We start from the raw sequence: 27,053 nt of genomic DNA, 5'->3' as shown, positions 1-27,053 counted from the left end.
GTCAGACATGGCCTCCTGTTTTTGGGTGAATCTTCATAATTTATAGACATTATATTAATTAATCAAAATTATCGATTTGTTAAAAATGTGTTTTGATTATTGATCGACAGAAAAATATAAAGGATACATCGATATCGTCTCCATCGAAGACAGCTAGAAGTAAAATTGTTCAAAAACAAGTATAAAAACAAGGAAAACAAGTATTAGTTTTAGCAAATTTAATCAACAGGTGATAAGTTATTCAGCATCAAGTAACAAATAAAATGTTTAAACACAATCACTTCATGGCACACATCTCCATGTTTACATAAATAACAATTTTGTATTATCAAAACTTTTTTCATGGCATTTCTTAATTCAACTTACAATGTTGTATCACATCCCCGTTTTCTGAGATCGGATAATTAACTTCAAAGTATCCCTACACAATATATTCATCCTCTTCCATATCTCACTGACAACTGTGAGATATTTTTCATATATTTTCATAGGCATGCACAACATTTACATTTCTCTATATTCCTTTACTGCAAACATCAAAGTATATAACAGGAAGCAGACATTAATTCTATTTGAATAAACACGGTAGTGTCTCACTGACAACTGTGAGATATATTTTATATTTTCATTAACATGCATGGTGAAAGTGACGATAAAAAAAATCTATTTAAATATTCCTCAGAAGCGTCAATCTTCTCAATCATATGCTTATCAATGGAAGAAAAGTTGATTATCTTGACAAATGTCTTGTAGAAAGTGATACTAAATATATTTCACTGATAAAATCCAGTATTTTATCAAATAACACAAAATACATTCAAAAACCAACTCGTTTATAAATGAACTATTTTCTTCATGTTATTAGTTTCTGAGCATCTCAATTTAGATTGCAATTTGACAAGAGAGAGATAAATGTTGTAATCCCGGTTGTTTTTGTTGTTGTTTTTTTAATCAGTGACAAAAAAGATTAAAATTCTTCAACTGTATCTTTGTTTTAGTGTCAAAAGACAAAGTTGTCATGTTAAATAGATCTATAAATAACTATCAACTTGGACAATTGTTCCAAAAACCCAATTTGTTTCAAGTATTATCTGATACAAAATGCTATATTAGCTTTTTTGGGTACAAAAACAAGAATCTCTATATAATCTGTACAAACTGGGAACTGTATTCTCCACTGATAAATATCAATGTGTTATAAAAAGCAATCATTGTGCACATTGAAGGTATGTTTCCTTAATACAGAGGGTCAAATATAAAAGTTGTTTTTGTTTTTTTCAGTTCTGTAAAATCCCTAACACATTCAATCATCTACAAAACATCATATTATCTGTTGTTGCTATAGTAACAAGATAATCTGTGGTTGCTATGGCAACAAAATTATCTATAGTTGCTATGGTAACAAGATTATGTGGTTGCTATGGTAACAAGATTATCTGTAGTTGTTATGGTAATAAGATTATCTGTAGTTGCTATGGTAACACGATTATCTGTCGTTGCTATGGTAACAAGATTATCTGTGGTTGCTAAGGTAACAAGATATATCACATCTTGCCACGGTTAAAGTATGATTAAAACATGCATTAAAATAAAACATGACAAAGTTGTCAGCCTAAAAACACAATTGAAACCTTTTTTTCCTCTACTAAAACAACAATCAAAATGTATGGAATGTATTTTGTGTGTGTGTAAGTGAAATGGCTACAAAAGTGAAACTTATTGCAAAATAAATAATATGCACAATATCCAATGAAATAAATGTTGATTTTTTCTATACTCTACTAATGAGAATGTTTAAATAAGATCATAAATACCTTTTTTTGAAAAAAAAAATCAAGTTTATGAAAGTTAAGCAGATTTGCAGGAATTGAAATTTTAAGTAAACTTATTTTACATTGTAGAAAATTTAGTCTACAACTTATCATAAAAGACCTTTCCCACTTTTATGTCCAGCAAAAAAAGTTATTCCAGGTAAAAATGTAAAAAAACAAACATAATGCACAATTACACACTACCTGCACTACATCAAAACAAGAGAGCCATGATGGCCCTAAATCGCTCACATGTTGGCAACAACTCCAGAAAAAATATCCCTATTCAGCGAACTAAAATAATAAAAAGATATTTTGGTACAGTAGCACCCGTGGATCATTCTTCCCAAGTTTCATCAAAATCTGCTGAACGGTTTAAAAGAGGATGTCATTTAAAGCTTATTTCAATTCTCAGGTGAGCTAAAAAATAAATACAGGAAAATAATTAATAAAAAAAAAATGGTTAATTTTGAACGACAGTGATATAATGATAGGAGAAATGAGTCGCACCATGACAAAACCACCTAAGTGTGTTTGTGACCAGCATGGATCCAGACCAGCCTGCGCATCCACACAGTTTGATCAAGATCCATGCTGTTCACTATCAGTTTCTCTACTTGAAATAGGGTTTGTAACTGTAAGCGAACAGCATGGATCCTGATCAGACTGTGCGGATGCGCAGACTGGTCTGGATCCATGCAGGTCGCAAACGCGCTGTATTGGTTTTGTCATGGCGCGGCTCAAATGTACATGCTTTATTGCTAAATATACAATAAGTAATGATATGAAGCATATATAAATGAAAGACTCTTCACAGTATATACAAACACCTCGACATCTCCATTAAAACAACGACAGTCTTTATCTTACATTACATTCTTTACCAAAAAAAAATGGCCACTATAGTAACATGCACCTGAACTTTTATATTTTCTGATAAAGTCCATGTGATAGCCGAAATGTCAGAACAAAACTAAAAATATTAATCTATTTCTTTAATTTGCATTCCACTTATCCACTTACTTATCTAATTTATTCATTTTACCAATCAAAGCCAGATAACACAAAAACTTGAAAGGTAAAGATAATAAAGTTAAAAAAAAAAAAAAAAAAAAAAAAAATCGAAAAAAAAAAGATTTTGCCTCCTTGTATATAAAAAAATGCAGCCAATGTTGTTTAATAAATGAATTAAAAGTCAAATATTATATACTATATTTAGTAAATAAATAAACATGGAGACACAGTTTAATGATAATCAGAAATATTTGGTTTTCGTGAAGCAAGGCAAGTGCTGTTCACAGCTATTTTTTTTCTATCATCTCAAATTATTGCTTAAATCTGACTGATGTGTTAAAATAAATGTTATCAATAATAATAATAAAAAAAAATGAAATGACATAAATTTTCAATTCCACAATGAATTTACGAAAAAAATGTTTTGTTTTTTCCTTAAAAAAAAACAAACAAAAAACAACAACAAAAAACTACCTTCAATGAATTGATATAAATTTAAACAAAAATTTAGACACTTTACACTTTCACTTAAAAGCACTTTCTGATTACCTTATATTTTATATTTTACTATTTATCTGAACAACAAAGCTTGTAAAATATTATTGTGAAAGTTCACAATATACTTGTAAAATCTTCACAATTCAAAAAAAAAAGCACTATTCAAATAGCTATGTTATTTTATCTTTTCCATACTTCACACTTGGAAAAAAAGTGGAAGTTTCGTCTGATGTAAAATAAATTACAGAGTGTTCAGTGCATCACTTTCATATCTCAACAAACCTAACCCTTGGAGGGCTGATGGCAGTAAAAGAAGACCTACGCCACCTAGCCAGACCAGCCTGCTCATCAGTACTGTCTCACTGGACTCCATACTGTTGACTGCTCAATCTGATACACCCCCCACCCACCACTGTCTTAAACTATTTGTGGAAAGTTAAAAGTTCAAAAAAGGGCAAGTTCATTATAAAATTTCAGCAGAGTTAAGATCAAATCTTAAGTTATGAAAGTGTTACAGTGAACCCCTGAAAATATGCACTAAAATATGCACTAATGTTGATTCAGTCAAAATACCAGTCATCATCTACATGGTAAAATGCATCCCAAATTTTAAATACGGTAACAAATTAGTTATAAAGAATATGATAAAATCATTGTGACTAAACAGAAATATAATTCCAGATTAAACAATTGTTTATATCAATTAATCATTAATAATTGAAGTTATTACAGTTTTAGACGGATGACAAAGTCAATTGTTTATAAATGTGTCTATGTTTCATAAGTGTCCATTGTTTAAGCATGTCGATTGTATAGTACAATATTGACTCATTTCAAGTCTCTTTTCTCAAAACACTAAATCTAACTGTGTAATGTTAAATTTGTTTTTCCCATGTTAAACCTAGTTCACAATCCTGACATTGGAATTTCCTCTTTTTTTTCAACAACAAATTTATTATACATGTAAATCACACAATGAATGAAGGATGGATGATTGGTAGTGTCTCCACCATTGTTGTTCATTTTCTCCACAAGTGTTGTACAACTCTCCACAACTGACTATTGCTAACTTTTAGACTGCCAGGACTTTGGAAGTCCCTCAAATCGTTTGTATGTATAGTTTATAAACACCCAGTCTTTATTATTTGGTTGCTCTTTAGCAATGTCTGGCTTCTGGGCTAAGGAAGTTGCTGAAATATAAATAACAAGAATTTGTAACAGCGTTACCAACGTCCCCCGCCTCGGGGAAGTTTTATATGAAGCATAAAATTGTGCAACATTTAATCGTATTTCAAAAGATTGAGGTATGGATTTGAGAACTTTCAGTCCAAAATTATGATCAGTTAGATCTGCCAATGCAACAATAAATTTATAAAAGAAATACTAGTAAAATGAAACACAAAATTTAAAATTCTATCATGTTAACCTTTGACCTCTAAGTCTGACCTTGACCTTGGAGGTAGGGTTACAGGTGTTGTGCATGACATATCGTCTTATTGTCCCCCGCCTTTTCGAAGAAAAAAGGGGGATATAGAAATAGGCTCCGTCCGTCTGTCCGTCCGTCACACTTTCGTGTCCGGTCCATAACTTTGTCATTTATGAAAGGAATTTGAAATAACTTGGCACAAATGTTTATTATAATAACACGATGTGTCATGCGCAACAACCAGACCCCTACCTCCAGGGTCAAGGTCACACTTGCTCATTCAAGGTCAAAATTGCCTATTTGAGGGTATATGTCGTGTCCGGTCCATAACTTTCTTTTCTATGAAGGGATTTTGTAAATACTTGCCATAATTGTTAACAATAATCAGACGATGTGTCATGCGCAAAAACCAGTCACCTACCTTCAAGGTCAAGGTCACACTTGGAGGTCAAATATTAACATAGTCTGTTACAGGGTATATTTCGTGTCCGGTCCATAACTTTCTTATCTATGAAGGGATTTTGTAAATACTTGCCATAATTGTTCACAATTATCAGACGATGTGTCATGCGGAAAAAGCAGTCGCCTACCTTCAAGGTCAAGGTCACACTTGGAGGTCAAATATTAACATAGTCTGTTACAGGGTATATTTCGTGTCCGGTCCATAACTTTCTTATCTATGAAGGGTTTTTGTAAATGCTTGCCATAATTGTTCATAATAATCAGACGATGTGTCATGCGCAAAAACCAGTTGCCTACCTTCAACGTCAAGGTCACACTTGGAGGTCAAATATTAACATAGTCTGTTACAGGGTATATTTCGTGTCCGGTCCATAACTTTGTCATTTATCAAAGGAATTTGAGATAACTTGGCACAAATGTTTGTTATAATAAGACGATGTGTCATGCGCAACAACCAGACCCGTACCTTCAGGGTCAAGGTCGTACTTGTTAATTCAAGGTCAACATTGTCTATTTGAGGGTATATGTCGTGTCCAGTCCATAACTTTCTTATCTATGAAGGACTTTTGTAAATACTTGCCATAATTGTTAACAATAATCAGATGATGTGTCATGCGCAAAAACCGGTCACCTACCTCCAAGGTCAAGGTCACACTTGGAGGTCAAATACTTACATAGTCTGTTACAGGGTATATTTTGTGTCAGGTCTATAATTTTTTCATAGTTCAAGGGATTTTGAAATAACTTGGCACAAATAGTCACTATAATAAGAGGATGTGTCATGCGCAACACCTGCATCCCTACCTCCAAGGTCAAGGTCACACTTAGAGGTCAAAAATTAACATAGTCTGTTATAGGGTATATTTTGTGTTGAATCTAGAACTTCTTTATAGTTCAAGGGATTTTGAAATAACTTGGCACAAATAGTCACAATAATAAGATCTATGAAAAAGTTATGGACTGGACACAAAATATACCCTGTAAATGACTATGTTAATCTTTGACCTCCAAGTGTGACCTTGACCTTGGCGGTAGGTGACTGGTTGTTGCGCATGACACATCGTCTCATTATTGTGAACAATTGTGGCAAGTATTTACAAAATCCCTTCAAAGATAAGAAAGTTATGGACCGGACCCAACATATACCATCAAATAGACAATGTTGACCTTAAATGAGCAAGTGCAACCTTGACCCTAGAGGTAGGGGTCTGATTGTTGCGCATGACACATCGTCTTATTATAACAAACATTTGTGCCAAGTTATTTCAGATTCCTTTGATAAATGAAAAAGTTATGGACCGGACACAAAGTGTGACGGACGGACAGACGGACGTTCTCACAGGACAGTAATTATGTGGCTACTCTATTGTTCTCTCTATTGTTCTTTTTAGCCACGTATTTCTATATCCCCCCTTTTTTCTTCGAAAAGGCGGGGGACAAAAATCTTTGGGTTATTAGGAGCACATTTGCTTGCTAATTTATTTCCTGTCAGAAAGTAAAATGTGCTAAAATTCTATGGGAAAGATTATATTCTTTAGCTGCGTATGTGAAATGATAGAAATTTTCTTGAGTTATACCCCTTTTTAAAAAGAACTGTTTTAAACTTTGCATGATACCTGAAGCATGCTTGATTTTGAGTTATCTGCCCTTGAAAATTACAGTACTAAAAACATCTTTACGAGAACATTCATATTGTCATAAATAGTATTATGTATTGTGTCATGTGTTGTGTCATGTATATCAACATAGTCGAAGCCAAGAAGCCCTCCAACAAATGATGTATGGGATGAGAGACAGACTTTAACTTTGACTCGGCTATCCTTCAAGATACCTATTATCAGATGGCCTACAAGTTTTCAGACACAGTAAAAGCATGATCATCGGATAAGCTACTGATATCTTCTCAGCATTAATCACTATTAACAATTCTATGTAACTTAATACTATACACTTACGCCATTTGAGGTCTACATCTGGAAACTCGTCAAAGTTAGATGTGTCGTCAATACTTTTAATTTCTATTGGAATGGCAGCAGGGCGGTCTCTGTAATAACATCAAAGTAACAACCTTTAATTATACTATGGATAACACCATAAACTAGTAATGTGTATTTCTAGACAAATTTATAATACTGAATGTTTGTAATGTTGACTTATATTGAATATTTGTAACCACATTATCTATATACCCAGCTGCTGAAAATTTATGATTTTTTTTAAATTTTTCGTCTGATAAAGGAATTTTGCAGTATTACAAATTCATTATCAAGAAGTTTGACATGATTATATGTACGAGTATAAATAGCTGGTTGCTACTTCAGCTTAAAACTTTTTATACTGGACCATATAACTTGTAAAATATCTTTTTTAACTAATAATCTATATTGTAGAAGAGTTCCCTTCCCTTTCTGTGGTTGGATTTTAGGTATAATAAGAATATTGTTGAAGGAATGGCCAGTTTAGATGTATACTGGTCAAGGCAGACTCAAAAATGCCCCTCATACTGCTAGGACAGAGAGACTTATCACTATCACATCTTATCAGAAGGCCTTGAACAAAGAAACAAGCGATATTAAGTCAGAAACTTCAGCCACTTTGCCATAATGTCCCCTTGAATCTTTTCATTTTTTTCTTCTTGTATTACTGTTTAAATCAACATCACATAATTATAAGCTTTAAACCTAAAACAATTTTTTACTCCTAAGGTTTGTTAAAAAATTAGATTTGAAGTAAAATGTTTTAGAGATTGCAATGAAATAAATGTATAAATCTTGCAAAGTGGCATAATTTTATCAAAAACTGAATGTATATGCTTTAATATATCATATATATATAATTTGTTTAATTTGCTTAGGAATGACAAATTAGCATGACATTGCAAAATTACACACCATTACATCACACTTTAAATTTCTGCTTCATATCAAAGTATTCATGAATAAGTCCATGAAAAACGTACTGGTTTCCATATGTGTGGTATAACTTTCATCAGAGAAACATAATCAGTTTCACTAACTATATATATATCATTCATCATTAAAACTTTTTGTTCATCAATAAGTAAAAAATAAACAATCAATTTATATTTTCTTCCTTTTTTATAAATAATGAATATAATTGTGTCTCTTTAGTGTAAAACTTTATTCATACATCACGACCGATGTGCAATTATTAAACAAAGGATCGCGACTATCTTCAGCGCTTGATAGTTAAGATAAGCAAAGAGACAAGAGCCTTTATAATGCAGAGATTTACAAAAAGTCTTTTTATTGCATATCATAGTTCAGAGTCTTGAAAATTTAACTACAATAAAGATTCTAGAATATGCACAAAGTTTAAAAGTAAACACCTTCAATAGTTTTTAAGATTTATCTTGCACAAAAAACTTTATAAAGATAATAATATCAAAGGCAAATCTGAAGTTACAATTAAAAATCTTTATAGTGGATAGGACATCCAGATGTACAAGAAGTTGCATGTAGAACTTTAACTATTCCCTTGTGCACAGGTGCCAAGGGTAGCCCTATCTTTTTTTAACAGTTAAACAGTCCAGCTAAAAGTCATAAATATGTCCCACTTCATATATGCACTTGTACCAAATTTCTGACCCATATCAACAATACACATGTACTAATGAACAATGGGTTATGTTAGCGTACCTGATATGTTCCCAATCACATCCTCGGAAGAAGGAACAGGCCTGGATTTGTTCTCGACTACTTAACCTGTGTTCATGATCACAACATAGCCTAAAATAAACATATAACATCCATATAAATATTGATCTCACTTCAAACTATGGAAAACATTTTTTAACATTGTCCATAAATAATTCAAGCAGACAGATATTTGCAGAGAACAGATGAATAATTAACATTTTGAATTTGAATTTGTGTTATCAACTTTGTCCTGTTTTGAATTTACATCACTCCATTAGTGGTACAAGACCATAATCAGTGTGTCACTGAGCTGCTATTTTGGAAATTTCCTCAAATGGAGATGTCAGAAAGTAGAACACCCTCTTATGCTTCTAAAATGTACTAAAAATAGGTCATATGAAAACTGCTAAATGAAGATGAGAGCACCTTCATGTTTATTACCCAGCATACAACAGGTTATATACAGGTTCATTAGCAAACATACTCCTGAATGTTTATCAATATCAAAATACTAAAACTGAGCAGCCATCTATATAGAGTTCGGTCAGACTGCCTGCATTATAGGAGTCTAACCATTGACCTAAGTTATCAAAATGAAACCTATTTCCAAATTAAAGACTCAATCTCATTCATGATTTTAACCAAGAAATTGTTTTCAATTTCAGTAAGTGACTTTATCCCTATTACTGAAGACAAACAATCCCAAACAAGAAATCTGTATTTACCCAAAATTTTGAAATATACATAAATAGACAAGCATGTGTAGACTCACTTACTTTTGAATGAGATCTTTGGATTCAGTGGATATTGGGACTTCTGGAGGGAAAATGAGAGTTTCTCGCCAGTTCATCACCTTTCTGTAAGTTTCCTGAGGATTTTCTGAACAAAATGGAGGATAACCTGCAACAAAAAATCCTATATAATTCTCTTTCATCACATAAAATATACACATGTAAATTTTGTCTTAAATCTGAAACAGAAAACTTAAATTTCCTTTTATAAATACAAGCTGAATTTCTCTTTCTTGCAGTTGATTTCTATATTTGAAATCATATGAAAAAAAATCCTAGATTAAAGCTACATACCTCTAGATGAGTCAAAATATTTCAAGAAAATTAAACTTTAGAGAAATGTACTAAGATTTAAAAGAAAGAAAATTCAAGATTTAAGTATAGGTTAAAGTTTATTAGTACGTATTTACAAAAATAAGTTGGTCAAGCATGACGCAATTAATGACTGATTTTTCAGTAGTTTTCACCTTATTTCTATTGCATGACTAACACAGTAAGGGCATTTTTTACAAATTTTAACCTCTTTTTGATAATTTATGTGGAATGTTAATGCCGTTTGCAATGTGTTAATTATTTTCTTTGTAAACTTTACAATATTTTATTTTACTAGAAAAGAAATGGCGAAACCTGCACAAAATATAGACTATAACATATCTAAAGATAAACGAGCTGAAATGTATGTAGATATTATATTCCTAATATGTTAACAATTTTAAAATTTGTAAGCCTTATCACATATAACCAGCTGACAAAGGTATTTTGTCTTTGTTTTGCTGATTTGTCACACCCAATTACATTGTAAAAATTACTAATTCTGGTAACTCTCCAGCTTTACTAGCAAAGGAAAATCGGAGGTGCGAAGGGGCACCAAAGAAAAACCACGCCACTTCATATGCTGACTGAGTTACTATCTCTTTTAAACTCATCAAAACTATATTTTCAATAGTTTTAAGTATCAGTACAATAGCAGACTTACCTATTAACATTTCATACATGATCACCCCTAGTGACCACCAATCACAGGAACTAGAGTAACCGGTTTGCATAAATACTTCAGGGGCTATATAATCTGGCGTGCCTACAGTGGAATATGCCTGTAATAAACCATTATATAGAAATATACAATTCTCAAAATCCTATACAAACAATATTTTGAAACAAACTAAATAATTGTACTGTATTTGGTAAATGCCTTGCTACTTTGTCAAAGTTTATACAGAATTCAGTCACATTTAAATGCAGAAAATCATACAGTAGGTCTTTATTACAAACTTAAGAAAACAACTTTATTAAAATTTTAATACAAGACCCCCCAAAAGTAAATAGAACAAACAAATTCAACAATGTATTTGAAATTACATAAATGATTATGTAGTGTTATATTCCATAATTTTCTGCCTAAATATAGAAATTTCTACTGTAATTAGTAAAAATAGATTAGGAATTTATATGAGTAATTTGAGTTATATACAAAGTTGGCACACCCCTATACCACTTCCATTACATTAATTAATAATTATATAATTATTTACATTACTTAATCACATAATTATTAATAACCATGAATGCTGTAAAATGAAAAATATCATGTGTATAAAAACCTTTTAACTCCTCAATTTGTGTACCGGCTTTGCCCTGCTTGGCATTTGGAACCGTCCATCCAGTTACATAGCTTTTATATATCAAAATACAGAACTTGAGCTACCAACAGTATAGAGCCTCAGGTCAGACTGCAACATTAGTGCAGGCTGGCCTGGCTCTATACTGGTTGCAAAGACTTATAAAAAAAACTTTGTTTCAGCAGGTTAAGGATTAAATGAGCCGTGTCACGACAAAACCAACATAATGGGTTTGCGACCAGCATGGATCCAGACCAGCCTGCGCAACCGCGCAGTCTGATCAGGACCCATGCTGTTCGCTTACAAACCCTATAACAAGTAGAGAAACTGATAGCGAACAGCATGGATCCTGATCAGACTGGGCGGATGCGCAGGCTGGTCTGGATCCATGCTGGTCGCAAACCCATTATGTTGGTTTTGTCGTGACACGGCTCAAATAATCATTATTCAATATTACTAGTAAAATAAAACATCAACTACATAACTACATACCAGTGCTCTCCTATTTCTTTTCCAACTTTCCATTCTCTTTTTGGAATCCATAGGATTTAAATCTGCAAAATTTAATATACAAATTATGTGAATTAATCTATAGAACTAAAGAATACTTAAATAAATCATTTCTTTACTAGGGTTCCTTGTTAATCACTGCTAAATTTATTTTCCACTGCTACAATATATCTTTTAACACACATAATCAAAATTTCATATCAAAGAAATAAACATAAACTTTTATGAACCAATTTTTAGTGTTATTTATTGAAATGTAAGTAGGAATAACTTTGCATCAAACACGCCAACTGCAGACCAAGATCATGGTCTACACTATTCAGTCAGTACCAGTTATGTCAAAATTTTTCCTAGAAATGATGAATGGTTTTGTCCTAATTGAAAGATGGACAAGTCTGTTTAAGATGTATAGCATTATATGGGTAAACAATCCAATATGGATGCCACCCAATAGCCAAAGCCACTAACATGGCTGTATTTTCGAGAAAGGTAAGAAAGTGTATTTAAGCATAAATGCCCTTGAAACCCCTTCCAAATGTAAATATCCATGAAAGGTACCAATACATCAAGTATGAAGAAGAAGAAGAATGTTTATTTATCACTTAAACTACAAGTTTCTTGTGATTAACATATATACAAGCATACACATATAATGGCATATGTAAGACATCAATCTACTTACTAAAATCACCAGTTTTGCCATGAGAGAGATCTTTGTAGAATTCTGTTCTATGTGATTTCTTTAGGCCGGTGCATAGGCCAAAATCGGATAACTTGATATGTCCCTGTAATATATTATATATGTCATATTTAGAAGGTATAAAGCTATATTAGACTATCTGAAACCTGTAAATAAACTTGTCTCTTGATAATGATAATAATAATACCAAAATAGAAAGAAGAATGTAACTAATATTACTAATGAAACAGGCTTGCCCCGGCAACTTGCTGATAGCAGTTGAATATTTTGCTTAGTAAGGTTTTATATAACTGGTATGCACTGAAGTACTGAAGATTGTAATTTGTGTATACCATCATGACATCAAATATGAGACAAGTTGAGCACAGGAAGTCACAAGCCATAACTGTATCATTACAGAATATTGTTCAACATATTTTCTATTTGTATACAGTCTGAATGAACTCCCAACATTTGGCCACTATTTTAAATATCAAAAATCTCTTATAGTAGTGATAGACTGTTCCCTTTCAAATAAGGAGATGTACGTCATTACACAACATCAGTGGAAAATGGATTGAACTTCCATATGAATTACCTTTACATATTATTTATATACATATATATATATATATATATATATCAATATACTCTTAAAGGTACCTCATGTCTATAGTCGTTGAACATTATAATGCACTATAGTTTTATACAACGACAATGGACACAAATTGCATTTCAATGTCACATGGTGCATTCCTATTTTGAAGCAATATAGACCATTTACTTGAATATAAAAGGAAATTAATTTGGCAACAAGCCAATATTACGTCAAAGTAATTGTTTATTAAAGTGTTTTATTTGAGGTGATTAACTGCAGCAATTTCAGAGGCATATTATATACAGTATAATTTCAATTTGTATACATTATTTACTGCAAAAATGGGAAAATGTTGTCCAAAAGCAGCACTATCAATTTCCTTTTTTTTTTTGTAAAAAAAAAACAAACAAAACAAGAGGGCCATGATGGCCCTGAGGTCGCACACCTGTATATAGGCCCCCGGAGCGGGGCCAGTTTAAACCCCAGGGCTTTTATTTGAGCAAACTTGGAAGACACCCATTAGTAGATGTTTCATGATGTTAAGTTTTTACTACACACATATAATGAAAAATAATGACCTCCGCCCCCCCCCCTCCCCCCCCCCCCCCCCCTTTGGCAGGGCCAATTTAAACCCAAGGGCTTTTATTTGGACAAACTTGGTAGACACCAACAAAAAGATGTTTCCTGCTTAAAATCTAACCTCTAGCTCATTGGGTTTTTTAAAAGAAGATTTTTTAAGTTTTTACTGTACACATATAGTTAAAAACAATGACATCCCTGAAGTGGGGCAAGTTTTGACCCCAGGGCTTTAATTTGAACAAACTTTGTAGACACTAGAAGATGTTTCATGCTTAATATCTAATCTCTAGCTATTTGGCTTTTTTCAAAGAAGATTTTTAAGTTTTTGCTATACACATATAAGGAAAATCAATGACCCCCGGGGCGGGGCCAATTTTGACCCTAGGGCTTTTATTTGAACAAACTTTGTAGACACCCATTAGAACATGTTTCATGCTAAATATCTTAGCTCTAGCTCTTTGGGTTCTTTAAAAGAAGATTTTTTAAGTTTTTACTATATGCATATAGGAAAAATCAATGACCCCCTGGGGCGGGGCCAATTTTGACCCCAGGGCTTTTATTTTAACAGGCTTTTATTTTAACAAACTTGGTAGACACTCACTAGAAGATGTTTCATGCTTAATATCTAAACTCTAGCTATTTGGGTTTTTTCAAAGAAGATTTTTTAAGTTTTTGCTATACACATATAAGGAAAATCAATGACCCCCGGGGCGGGGCCAATTTTGACCCCAGAGCTTTTATTTGAACAAACTTTGTAGACACCCATTAGAACATGTTTCATGCTAAATATCTTAGCTCTAGCTCTTTGGGTTCTTTAAAAGAAGATTTTTTAAGTTTTTACTATATGCATATAGGGAAAATCAATGACCCCCTGGGGCGGGGCCAATTTTGACCCCAGGGCTTTTATTTGAACAAACTTGGTAGACACTCACTAGAAGATGTTTCATGCTTAATATCTAAACTCTAGCTATATGGGTTTTTTCAAAGAAGATTTTTTAAGTTTTTGCTATACACATATAAGGAAAATCAATGACCCCCGGGGCGGGGCCAATTTTGACCCCAGGGCTTTTATTTGAACAAACTTTGTAGACACCCATTAGAACATGTTTCATGCTAAATATCTTAGCTCTAGCTTTTACAGTTCTTTAAAAGAAGATTTTTTAAGTTTTTACTATATGCATATAGGGAAAATCAATGACCCCCTGGGGCGGGGCCAATTTTGACCCCAGGGCTTTTATTTGAACAAACTTGGTAGACACTCACTAGAAGATGTTTCATGCTAAATATCCTAGCTCTAGCTCTTACAGTTCTTTAAAAGAAGATTTTTTAAGTTTTTACTATATGAATATAGGGAAAATCAATGACCCCCTGGGGCGGGGCCAATTTGGACCCCAGGGCTTTTATTTGAACAAACTTGGAAGACACTAATTAGAAGATGTTTCATGCCAAATATCTAAGCTCTAGCTCTTGGGTTTATTTTAAGAGAAGATATTTAAAAAAATTTCTTCCGGTTGCCATGGCAACCAGAGTTCTGCATGAAATTAAATGCTTTGAACAATTTTAAAGTTGACCACCAAAGGAACATTCCTGTGAAGTTTGGATGAAATTGGCTCAGTGGTTTATGAGGAGATGTCTTTTAAAGTAAAAGTTTACGGACGGACGACGGATGGACGGACGGATGCCGGACGAAAAGTGATCACAAAAGCTCACCCTGTCACTTTGTGACAGGTGAGCTAAAAACAAAAAACATTTTATTGTTGAATTGAATTGTACTTATCCTTATGTCTTTATGAACACTACCTACTAAGACATGGTATAAAATTTAGTCACTATGAATTGCATTCTTTTGTTGAATGTTTTCAGACATACATGTTTAAAATGTCTTGAATTTTAAGTCATATCAACATATATCAAATCACAAGGGGATGTTTCTGCTTTACACAAGCAGTCATTTGAGTTGAACCATCTTCCTTCTATAAGTTACCTGACTAACTATCTTTGATGCAAAAATGAAATACTGCAACCTTAGCCCTGCACAGACCGGCCGTCACAAACCTGTAACTAAATAATAAAATAACCTTTCAAATAAAACATACATTGTAAACTTACCCTGGAATCTAATAATAAATTATCTGGCTTTATATCTCTATGTATAAAGCCAAGGTTGTGGATGGAATCTATAGCTAACACAGACTCTGCTACATAAAATTGTGTCTGCTCGTCTGTCAGAGTGTCTTTCTTCATTAGCAGTGTCATCATATCACCTGAAATATTCATATCATATCATTTACATAATCATATCACCTACAGTATCATCATTTACACAATCATATCACCTACAGTATCATCATTTACACAATCATATCACCTACAGTATCATCATTTACACAATCATATTACCTACAATATATCACCATTTACAAAATCATATCACCTACAATATCATCATTTACACAATCATATCACCAACAGTATCACCGTTTTCACAATCATATCACCTGCAGTATCATCATTTACACAATCATATCACCTGCAGTATCATCACTTACACAATCATATCACCTGCAGTATCATCACTTACACAATCATATCACCTACAGTATTGATCATCATTTACACAATCATATCACCTATGGTATTGATCATCACTTACACAATCATATAACCTACAATATCATCATTTACACAATCATATCACCAACAGTATCACCGTTTTCACAATCATGTCACCTGCAGTATCACCATTTTCACATTTAATCATTTACACAATCATATCACCTACATTTTCATATTTACACAATCACATCACCTACAGTATCATCATTAACACAATCATATCACCTACAGTTTCATATTTACACAATCATATCACCTACAGTATCATCATTTACACAATCATATCACCTACAGTATCATCATTTACACAATCATATCACCTACAGTATTGATCATCATTTACACAATCATATCACCTACAGTATTGATCACCATTTACAAAATCATATCACCTACAATATCATCATTTACACAATCATATCACCTACAGTATCATCATTTACACAATCATATCACCTACAATATCATCATTTACACAATCATATACACAATTAGGGGTGTCACAGTCAGCAAAAATGCAACATCATAACAGAGTTAAACATTTAACTGACCCTACCAAAGGAATTCTCTGACTTTGTTTTTTTCATGACAAGATATGGCATTTTGTTTCTATTTTATTTTGCCAGAAATGAGTAAAACATATTTTACTGAACACAATGTATGATATAAACATGTACCTGCATGTGTTAGAATGACTTACCACCAGGAAGAAACTCCATGATAAGGTAAAGATTTATAGCATCTTGGAAGGAATAATACATTTTTACCACCCACTCGTGGTCAGCTTCTACCAGAATATCACGTTCAGCACGTACATGAGCAACCTAAAATAGTAATATTAATTAAGTACTTAATACAACCAAACACTAGAGCATCTTAAAATAGCAAATAATAGGCGACGACTTACATAGAATAAACTTACGACTTTTTCTGTAAAGCTGAACTTATATAGGAAATGTTCATAGAAATGTAACAAATATAACATTTGAGCTATTAAAACAACAAGAGCCACCGCCGGGCCGGGGCAACGCTCGTCTTTTTACTTTCTCTAAAGCAAACAATAAAATGTTTGAACAAAATCTTAACGTTTCCTTTTTATAAAATTAATCGGTCTGTCTTGTCACATAAGTTTTGTCTATATATTTTGTATATATAAATATACTAAATAATATATATAAATAGAAACACGCAATTCTATAAATAGAAAATTCTATAAATAGAAACATGCAATTCTATAAATAGAAAATTCTATAAATAGATACACGTGGTAAATAGTACACGTGGTAAAGTCACGTGGTGGTGTCACTTGGTAAAGTCACGTGGTGGAGTCACGTGGTGGAGTCACATGGTGGAGTCACGTGGTGGAGTCACGTGGTGGAGTCACGTGGTAGAGTCACGTGGTAGAGTCACGTGGTAAAGTCACATGGTAGTCGTGTGGTGCAGTCACGTGATGCAGTCAGAGTCACATGGTGGAGTCACATGGTGGTGTCACGTGGTAAAGACACATGAAGTCACGTGGTGGTGTCATGTGGTGGTGTAACATGGTGGAGTCACGTGGTAAAGTCACGTGGTGAAGTCACAACAAGGTCTTGTCCTTCAGTATGTTCTGTTATAATATGAAGTTGATCCCTTCAATAATAGCAAAGTTACAGCCAGTTACAGCCAAAACAATGAAAATTTCAATAATTTGAACTTCAAAGTCAAGGTCATTAATGAGTGAAGGTCAAGGTCTGTCTGGTTATTTTTAAGGGTTATCCTTGAAGATTATAGTGTTCAAGTTTGAAGAAAATCCATTCAAAAATAACAAAGTTACAGCAAATAACAAAGTTACAGCCAATAATAGCCAAAAAAATGAAAATTTCAATAATTTGACCTTCAAAGTCAAGGTCATTTATGAGTGAAGGTCAAGGTCTGTCTGGTTATTTTTAAGGGATATCCTTGAAGATTATTATGTTCAAGTTTGATGACAATCCATTCAAAAATAACAAAGTTATAGCCAATAACAGCATGAACAAGCAAAATTTGGACTTTTAACCTTGAAGGTCAAGGTCATTTATGGATGAACGTCAAGGTTAGTGTGGTCTACTGAAAGGTCTTGTCCCAAGGGTGGTTGTGGCCAAATATGAAGACAATACACCAAGAAATAAAAAAGTTATGATTCAGGTACAACAATAACAATATATATAACTATAACAATACATCTACTTTTTTTTTCAACAAAAAAAAAGTCGAGCTAAAAACTAAAGCTTGTAGGTGGACCTTCAAAGTGTATGACTTGAAAACCTGACACCATAGAGGAGCGAAAAATGCAATACCTAAATAATATGTGGGATCTTTTTTTTATACGAACAGGTTTCTATGTCAGACAAACAGACTTGTGAGGTTACATTTATCTTAAAGATAACCAGGGATGGTTTTATATATAACCAGTTGAGACATGCAAATCAATATGCCGAGTAATAAAACTGAAAAATTGTCTGACAGTGACTAGAGTGTGATAAATTAATTCAGGTTTTTCTTTAATTCTACTTTTTTTAAGCAGTAACTATGAACACTGAAATTAATGTAAGCTTTTAACTATACATATTGTCATACATGAAATATCACATTACTTAGCTATATGGTGTCTTCCTGTCTGTCTATGCAATAAATTGTTGTAACATGTTTTTCATGACTGATTTTTAAATTGTACATAAATAGAGGATATTGAATGAGTGAAGGTTCAATACTGAATTTATTGAACAAGTTGAATAAAATTATATTATTCGAGCCTCTGGCGAGCAAAATATTATTTTATTCAACGAGTGCAATAAATTCAGTAATGAACTTACATGACTATAATATTCTATTTATCACATACCCAAAATAAAGACTACGTAAAGTGCAAAAGAAACATTTTTCATTGACGCGCCTACAGTTTAGCATGTCTTTACACAGTGACTATTTTTATATAAAGGGCAATGTCAAATGTGAACCTAATTTTATATGAAGATTGTAAAAATTTCTTTGCTCATAGTTCTATTCCAGTGGTCATTTTTATCTAGAAACATATACTCAATTATGGAAAAGATATAATTTTAAACTGCTGAATAATACAGTCTTTAAGTCCATTAAAGCTGGGATACATGAATATTTATCTTTCGCTATTTACCTGTTCTTTGTCAATCATGTCAGCCTTGCGGAGTATTTTCATGGCATAAATGTGACCCGTATCTACTTTCTGTACTAATCGTACCTGAAAATACATGCATACACATAATAAATATTATAAGTTCTTATCAAGGGAGAATACTGATAGTAATACTGCAAGCAAGACTTACTTCCCTTCACTTAGATAAAATATGTCAAATACAGGGTATTTGTTTTGTCTTTATTTTGAACAATAGATGTTGGCCTCTCACCCTTTCTTTTATCAACAATAAATTTATGAAATGGCATTACATAACATATCATAATATGTCTGCGTCATCGCATTAATTTACGTCAATACATGTTCCCCCATCTTATTTACCTTTGTAATCAATACAATGATAAACAATGGTTTGTAAGATAAACAATGTTAAACTAATAAACTCTGGTCAAACTTGGACATAATTACTATAGCATCCACAATGACCTTCACCATGTGATATAGTTATAATGGAAATGTCTTGAATTTACAACTGTCTACATAAGTATAATTGTTTAAGAGGTTTATTATAATAAAATCTACAATATTAAATCTGGTCTGGTGATGTTTGTTAGTCAATTTGTCAATTTGGGCATACTTCAGGAATTCTGTTTGACTATTTTTGACAAAAAGTAAAAAATAGAAAAAAACCTATACAATAGACTTAATCTTAACCCCAATATCAACTTAACTAAAAAATTCTAGCAAAAATCAATAATAAAACATCAAAATACTTTTTTTTCTTCAAAACATCATTCTAATCCTCATGACTGGCTTTCATAAATTTGTAGAGCAAAAAATAAACAACAATAAAAATCAATATTTGATACCTTACACGCAAAGATTTAGATTTTTCCTTCCAGGTTTTTTTTTTTCGCATTTAAATCATTTAGTTTATCATGGTTTTCAGACAACATTAAAAATTTTCTCTGAGTCATATGATGAAATAGCATGTTATGTAAGAGGAAAATTCAGGGAAAGATTGAATGCATCATGGATGTTTTACAGTGAGTGAGTGAATCAGCTACGTATTGATGGTTTTCTAGGAAGACATGACCAGATTCTGCAGATCAATTTTATCTCATAAAATCCACTTTATTATTCTGCCAACCATTTAAGGTAATCTCTATATCAAAAGCTGCCGTATAAATTCAGTTCACTTTGTGTGTCTTTCAATATTTTGTTTCATATATTCCTTTTCTTTTTTTATATTGGGGTTTATAACACTCAAACACTGTAAAAGGTCATATTGAAGCTTTTATTCTTTTCTGGCAGATGAAGGCCTCTGAGAAGCCCCTTCTTGCATTATTTTAGGGCACACTAGTGGGCACTAGAGTAGTCACACCACTGACTATACATGTAGGCCCTATCCATAATAAAGTTACGAAAGAATTTATTGTCCTTGGGCAGGATTCTGACCCATGACTGCCATGAGAAGGGAGTAATTCTAAAGCAGTGATCTTAACTGCACATTACTTAATGGATCCCTTCAACTTTATTAAATCTAAAATGTACTTGAAAATACATTTGTTGCAAATTAATTATTGCCTCCCTGTTTCAAAATGGAAAACTTATTTGATCTTTAGAAGACATGGTGAAATGTACTACTAATTTTTCACAAACTTAACATAAATGTACCTTAACAATCACCTCTTTCCTATTTATGTATCTATAAATTACTAAAATATATTCTATATAAACTTTCTCATCTTCTGTATCTTTATTGACTATTTTTATTAAAATTTATTGTTGTAATTTTATATGCATACAGATTCATTATGTTCCTACCAAAGTTTTGACTTTGAAGATGACAATAATAATTACTCTGCATCAGTTCCTGCACAAAAATCCGTACAATATCATACATTTGCCCTGCATATTAGTGTTGATATTTTTTTCTAGTCAATCATTTAATTATCATGGATTCCAATACTTTAAAGTGTTAAAGACTGAATCATTACTGCTTTAGCCCATGCTAGCAGGAGGACTGAGGGGAGGGGGGGGGAGCATGAAAGAATAGACTCAGTCCAACTTAGTCTGCAATTCTTTATATTATATTTGCTGTATAATTTGTATTTAAAATCTCACTTCTTCTAAACTTTCGAGATTTTTTTCCAACAAAATATATAGACTATCATGGTCAATATCAATCTATATATGGGGGATCCAAGTTCATCCAACATTACACCACAACCAGTTCCCATAATCTATGCTACCCTAAGAAACTACAATCAGTGGCGGCATGGCCGAGTGGTTAACGCTTCAGACTAGTAATCAAATGATCCACTAACCGCATGGGTTCAAACCCCGTCAAGGGCAAGTCGTTGTTTCCTTGAGCAAGAAACTTGACACTCATTGCTCAGTACTGGTTGGTTCCAGGAACAGATTCGAAAGTGTGTCTATATATAAGCTTATAGCTTAATTCCTACACAGTCGAACTAAAATAAATTCTGTATAAACCAAACTACAATCAATGTTGAACTCAATGTGGTTATTGTTAATAGTTATTGTTAATACGATGGTAATATATTTTGTACTATCAACAGAAACGTCACACTTTACACAATCACTTTATTATCTAGATACATTAATTTTAAATGAAACTTGCTAAATTGACTTGAAGTATACAATATATTGTAATTGAGACTAAATTGACTGAAATAATCAGATAATTTATTATTTAAGATATATCACGTCACTTAAAACACCAACATGAAGAAGCAAGACCACACACTTCTGCTACTGCTTAAATATTAAAATCTCTTGTAATAGACATTGAGAGCTCAACAAATGTGGGTGTTTTATAAGCTAATCCCCCAGGACAAACAAACTTTAATGAGTATAGCTTCACATTATAGCTTCACAGTCACAATAGATAAGTCTACATGTTGTGTGCACCAGTCACAATAGATTAGTCTACATGTTGTGTGCACCAGTCACAATAGATTAGTCTACATGTTGTGTGCACCAGTCACAATAGATTAGTCTACATGTTGTGTGCACCAGTCACAATAGATTAGTCTACCTGTTGTGTGCACCAGTCACAATAGATAAGTCTACCTGTTGTGTGCACCAGTCACAATAGATAAGTCTACCTGTTGTGTGCTCCAGTTCACAATAGATTAGTCTACCTGTTGTGTGTTCCAGTCACAATAGATAAGTCTACATGTTGTGTGCACCAGTCACAATAGATAAGTCTACCTGTTGTGTGCACCAGTCACAATAGATTAGTCTACATGTTGTGTGCACCAGTCACAATAGTTAGTCTACATGTTGTGTGCACCAGTCACAATAGATTAGTCTACATGTTGTGTGCTCCAGTCACAGTAGATAAGTCTACCTGTTGTGTGCTCCAGTCACATTAGATAAGTCTACCTGTTGTGTGCACCAGTCACAATAGATAAGTCTACATGTTGTGTGCTCCAGTCACAATAGATAAGTCTACATGTTGTGTGCTCCAGTCACAATAGATAAGTTACATGTTGTGTGCACCAGTCACAATAGAAGTCTACATGTTGTGTGCTCCAGTCACAGTAGATAAGTCTACCTGTTGTGTGCACCAGTCACAATAGATAAGTCTACATGTTGTGTGCTCCAGTCACAATAGATTAGTCTACATGTTGTGTGCACCAGTCACAATAGATTAGTACATGTTGTGTGCTCCAGTCACAGTAGATAAGTCACATGTTGTGTGCACCAGTCACAACATGAAGAAGCAAGACCACACACTTCTGCTACTGCTTAAATGTTAAAATCTCTTGTAATAGATATTATCGAGAACTCAACAAATGTGGGTGATTTATAAGCTAATCCCCCAGGACAAACAAACTTTAATGATTATAGCTTCACATTATAGCTTCACAGTCACAATAGATAAGTCTACATGTTGTGTGCACCAGTCACAATAGATTAGTCTACCTGTTGTGTGCACCAGTCACAATAGATTAGTCTACATGTTGCGTGCACCAGTCACAATAGATTAGTCTACATGTTGTGTGCACCAGTCACAATAGATTAGTCTACCTGTTGTGTGCACCAGTCACAATAGATAAGTCTACATGTTGTGTGCACCAGTCACAATAGATTAGTCTACCTGCTGTGTGCACCAGTCACAATAGATAAGTCTACATGTTGTGTGCACCAGTCACAATAGATTAGTCTACCTGTTGTGTGCAACAGTCACAATAGATTAGTCTACCTGTTGCGTGCACCAGTCACAATAGATTAGTCTACCTGTTGTGTGCACCAGTCACAATAGATTAGTCTACCTGCTGTGTGCACCAGTCACAATAGATTAGTCTACCTGTTGTGTGCACCAGTCACAATAGATAAGTCTACCTGTTGTGTGCACCAGTCACAATAGATAGTCTACCTGTTGTGTGCACCAGTCACAATAGATAAGTCTACCTGTTGTGTGCACCAGTCACAATAGATTAAGTCTACCTGTTGTGTGCACCAGTCACAATAGATTAGTCTACATGTTGTGTGCACCAGTCACAATAGATTAGTCTACATGTTGTGTGCACCAGTCACAATAGATTAGTCTACATGTTGTGTGCACCAGTCACAATAGATTAGTCTACCTGTTGTGTGACCAGTCACAATAGATTAGTCTACCTGTTGTGTGCACCAGTCACAATAGATAAGTCTACCTGTTGTGTGCACCAGTCACAATAGATTAGTCTACATGTTGCGTGCTCCAGTCACAATAGATTAGTCTACATGTTGTGTGCACCAGTCACAATAGATTAGTCTACATGTTGCGTGCACCAGTCACAATAGATTAGTCTACCTGTTGTGTGCACCAGTCACAATAGATAAGTCTACATGTTGTGTGCACCAGTCACAATAGATTAGTCTACATGTTGTGTGCACCAGTCACAATAGATAAGTCTACATGTTGTGTGCACCAGTCACAATAGATTAGTCTACATGTTGTGTGCACCAGTCACAATAGATTAGTCTACCTGTTGTGTGCACCAGTCACAATAGATTAGTCTACATGTTGTGTGCTCCAGTCACAATAGATTAGTCTACATGTTGTGTGCACCAGTCACAATAGATTAGTCTACATGTTGTGTGCACCAGTCACAATAGATTAGTCTACCTGCTGTGTGCACCAGTCACAATAGATTAGTCTACATGTTGTGTGCACCAGTCACAATAGATTAGTCTACATGTTGTGTGCACCAGTCACAATAGATTAGTCTACCTGTTGTGTGCACCAGTCACAATAGATAAGTCTACCTGTTGTGTGCACCAGTCACAATAGATAAGTCTACATGTTGTGTGCACCAGTCACAATAGATTAGTCTACCTGTTGTGTGCACCAGTCACAATAGATTAGTCTACATGTTGTGTGCACCAGTCACAATAGATTAGTCTACCTGTTGTGTGCACCAGTCACAATAGATAAGTCTACATGTTGTGTGCACCAGTCACAATAGATAAGTCTACATGTTGTGTGCACCAGTCACAATAGATTAGTCTACATGTTGTGTGCACCAGTCACAATAGATTAGTCTACATGTTGTGTGCACCAGTCACAATAGATTAGTCTACCTGTTGTGTGCACCAGTCACAATAGATTAGTCTACCTGCTGTGTGCACCAGTCACAATAGGTTAGTCTACCTGTTGTGTGCACCAGTCACAATAGATTAGTCTACCTGTTGTGTGCACCAGTCACAATAGATTAGTCTACCTGTTGTGTGCACCAGTCACAATAGATTAGTCTACATGTTGTGTGCACCAGTCACAATAGATTAGTCTACCTGCTGTGTGCACTAGTCACAATAGATTAGTCTACCTGTTGTGCACCAGTCACAATAGATTCATATACATGTGGTGTACACTGATCCCAATAGATTAGTCTACCTGTTGTGTGCACCAGTCACAATAGATTCATATACATGTGGTGTACACTGGTCACAATAGATTAGTCTACCTGTTGTGCACCAGTCACAATAGATTCATATACATGTGGTGTACACTGGTCACAATAGATTAGTCTACCTGTTGTGTGCACAGGTCACTATACATGTTGTGTGCACCGATGACAATAGATTAGTTTACATGTTGCTCTTATTTTTGAAGCTGTTCCTGTAAAAATTTGTTAGTAAACCTGAATAATATGGGAAAAACAAAAAATATTCTTAATCTGGAGTAAGCGTATTACAACAGACTTTTCCATTTTCAAAGAAAAATTAATGAATAAATATAATGACAGTCAATTTAGTCACATGAATATAGCTTAACATACTCAAATCCTTAATGCTTCCAGTGTAAAATTACTTTAATTTACATAACACACTTAATTTCAACTTCGAGCTTCAATTGCATCAATTCATTTCAAAACAAGAAGAAACCACTTTTAAGAACAATATCAAACTACTTGAACCTTTCCATTCTGCTTCCGAAAAAGTGTTAAGCATTCAGTATTGTTAATCAACAATATGGACGCTCACTTCCTAAAACACAGTCCGAAACTTGATATTACAAGTATCGAAACTTGTCGGACAGTATATTCCTCCAGTCTAACAAGACTCATCTATAGGTGCGTTAACTTGACCTCTTTTTAATATCAACTTGTCAAAATAACAATAATTACATATTCAAAAGCAAGGAAAGTCAATTACAAAGTTATAGGGGTGCTACAGTTTATAATAACTGATTTATGAGTTTTGTTCCAGGTCGGCAACAATGCAGGAAGCTAGTAATTATCAAGAAGTAGCATCTTTCAGGAAGTTGTCAAGTGGACCTAACTCCCTCCACCTTCCTTAATTGAGCCTTCAGCTTTTCTTTAGGTTAAATTTGTTACTGTCAGATAAATCGTTACATGTAATTTTCAAATCGAAAAATTAAGATGGAAAATGAAATTTTCCGCAATAAGGAAGACTTTTGAAACCTCTAAACTACCAGTCTGCTCTGTATATTTAAACAAGTTAAACAGACTATTTGTGTCCGGATCTTGTATTTTTAGAAACGAACGTCATGTACACATTATAATTTAATAAATAGCACTCATTACTCAAGACGCTGTTTGTAGTTGACTTAACAGTGATATGATGCACTTTTCCAGGATAAAATTACTGAAATACTTAATTTGAAACAACACAGAACTGTTTTTCCAACAGAAAATAAAAGCTAAAAGTCGCTTTAAAAGACTTCCAATCAATAAAGTTTGATAAAATTTGAAATTTGGTACAAAATTTCTCAATTTTTATCCACTTAATCTACCGATATACTTTTTATGGAATCTGATATCATATTGACTATTTAACTAGAGCCCATAATATAACCTGTCAAAACTGCAATAAAACTTTCAACATTCCTAAAGAAGGTATAAATCACCAACTCATGTCACCAATTAACGATAGCAACAATTTATGAAGCAAATTTTTTTTTGAGCATTTACAAAATTTGTTCACAATAAACTAGGCATATATGCAATTAATGTTGACAACAAATATCAAATTATCAACAGCAAGATGGACATGTTTCAATTTTTTTATTCAAAATGATTAGATAAGACAAAATGGGGACACAGAATGGAGTAGGGGTGTTTAAGACACAGAATGGGGTAGGGGTGTTTAAGACACAGAATGGAGTAGGGGTGTTTAAG

The 27,053-nt window shown here is 33.5% G+C and overlaps 1 protein-coding gene across 2 annotated transcripts in view; it reads right to left on the bottom strand.

Annotated features, from left to right (window-relative positions):
• Positions 1-203: 203 nt before the first annotated feature.
• The window catches only part of LOC132713159 (serine/threonine-protein kinase tricornered-like), a 64,161-nt gene continuing 37,311 nt past the window's right edge, over positions 204-27,053 (bottom strand). For both annotated transcript variants that reach the window (XM_060695645.1, XM_060695644.1), the window contains 10 exons: positions 19,414-19,497; positions 16,963-17,086; positions 15,756-15,910; positions 12,473-12,575; positions 11,773-11,834; positions 10,638-10,755; positions 9,647-9,770; positions 8,871-8,960; positions 7,167-7,255; positions 204-4,513 (listed from right to left, as the gene is read on the bottom strand). In XM_060695645.1, coding sequence (XP_060551628.1) covers positions 4,389-4,513; positions 7,167-7,255; positions 8,871-8,960; positions 9,647-9,770; positions 10,638-10,755; positions 11,773-11,834; positions 12,473-12,575; positions 15,756-15,910; positions 16,963-17,086; positions 19,414-19,497 — 1,074 coding nt within the window. In that variant the 3' untranslated portion in view covers positions 204-4,388. The remainder of the gene's footprint in view (positions 4,514-7,166; positions 7,256-8,870; positions 8,961-9,646; positions 9,771-10,637; positions 10,756-11,772; positions 11,835-12,472; positions 12,576-15,755; positions 15,911-16,962; positions 17,087-19,413; positions 19,498-27,053) is intronic.

This window comes from Ruditapes philippinarum, unplaced genomic scaffold (genome assembly GCF_026571515.1).
Source record: "Ruditapes philippinarum isolate M1 unplaced genomic scaffold, ASM2657151v2 ctg312_1_1_1_1, whole genome shotgun sequence".
Classification (NCBI taxonomy): Eukaryota; Metazoa; Mollusca; class Bivalvia; order Venerida; family Veneridae; genus Ruditapes; species Ruditapes philippinarum.
The sequence above is the reverse complement of the archived record's forward strand: the minus strand, read 5'-3'. Positions and strand labels throughout refer to the sequence as shown.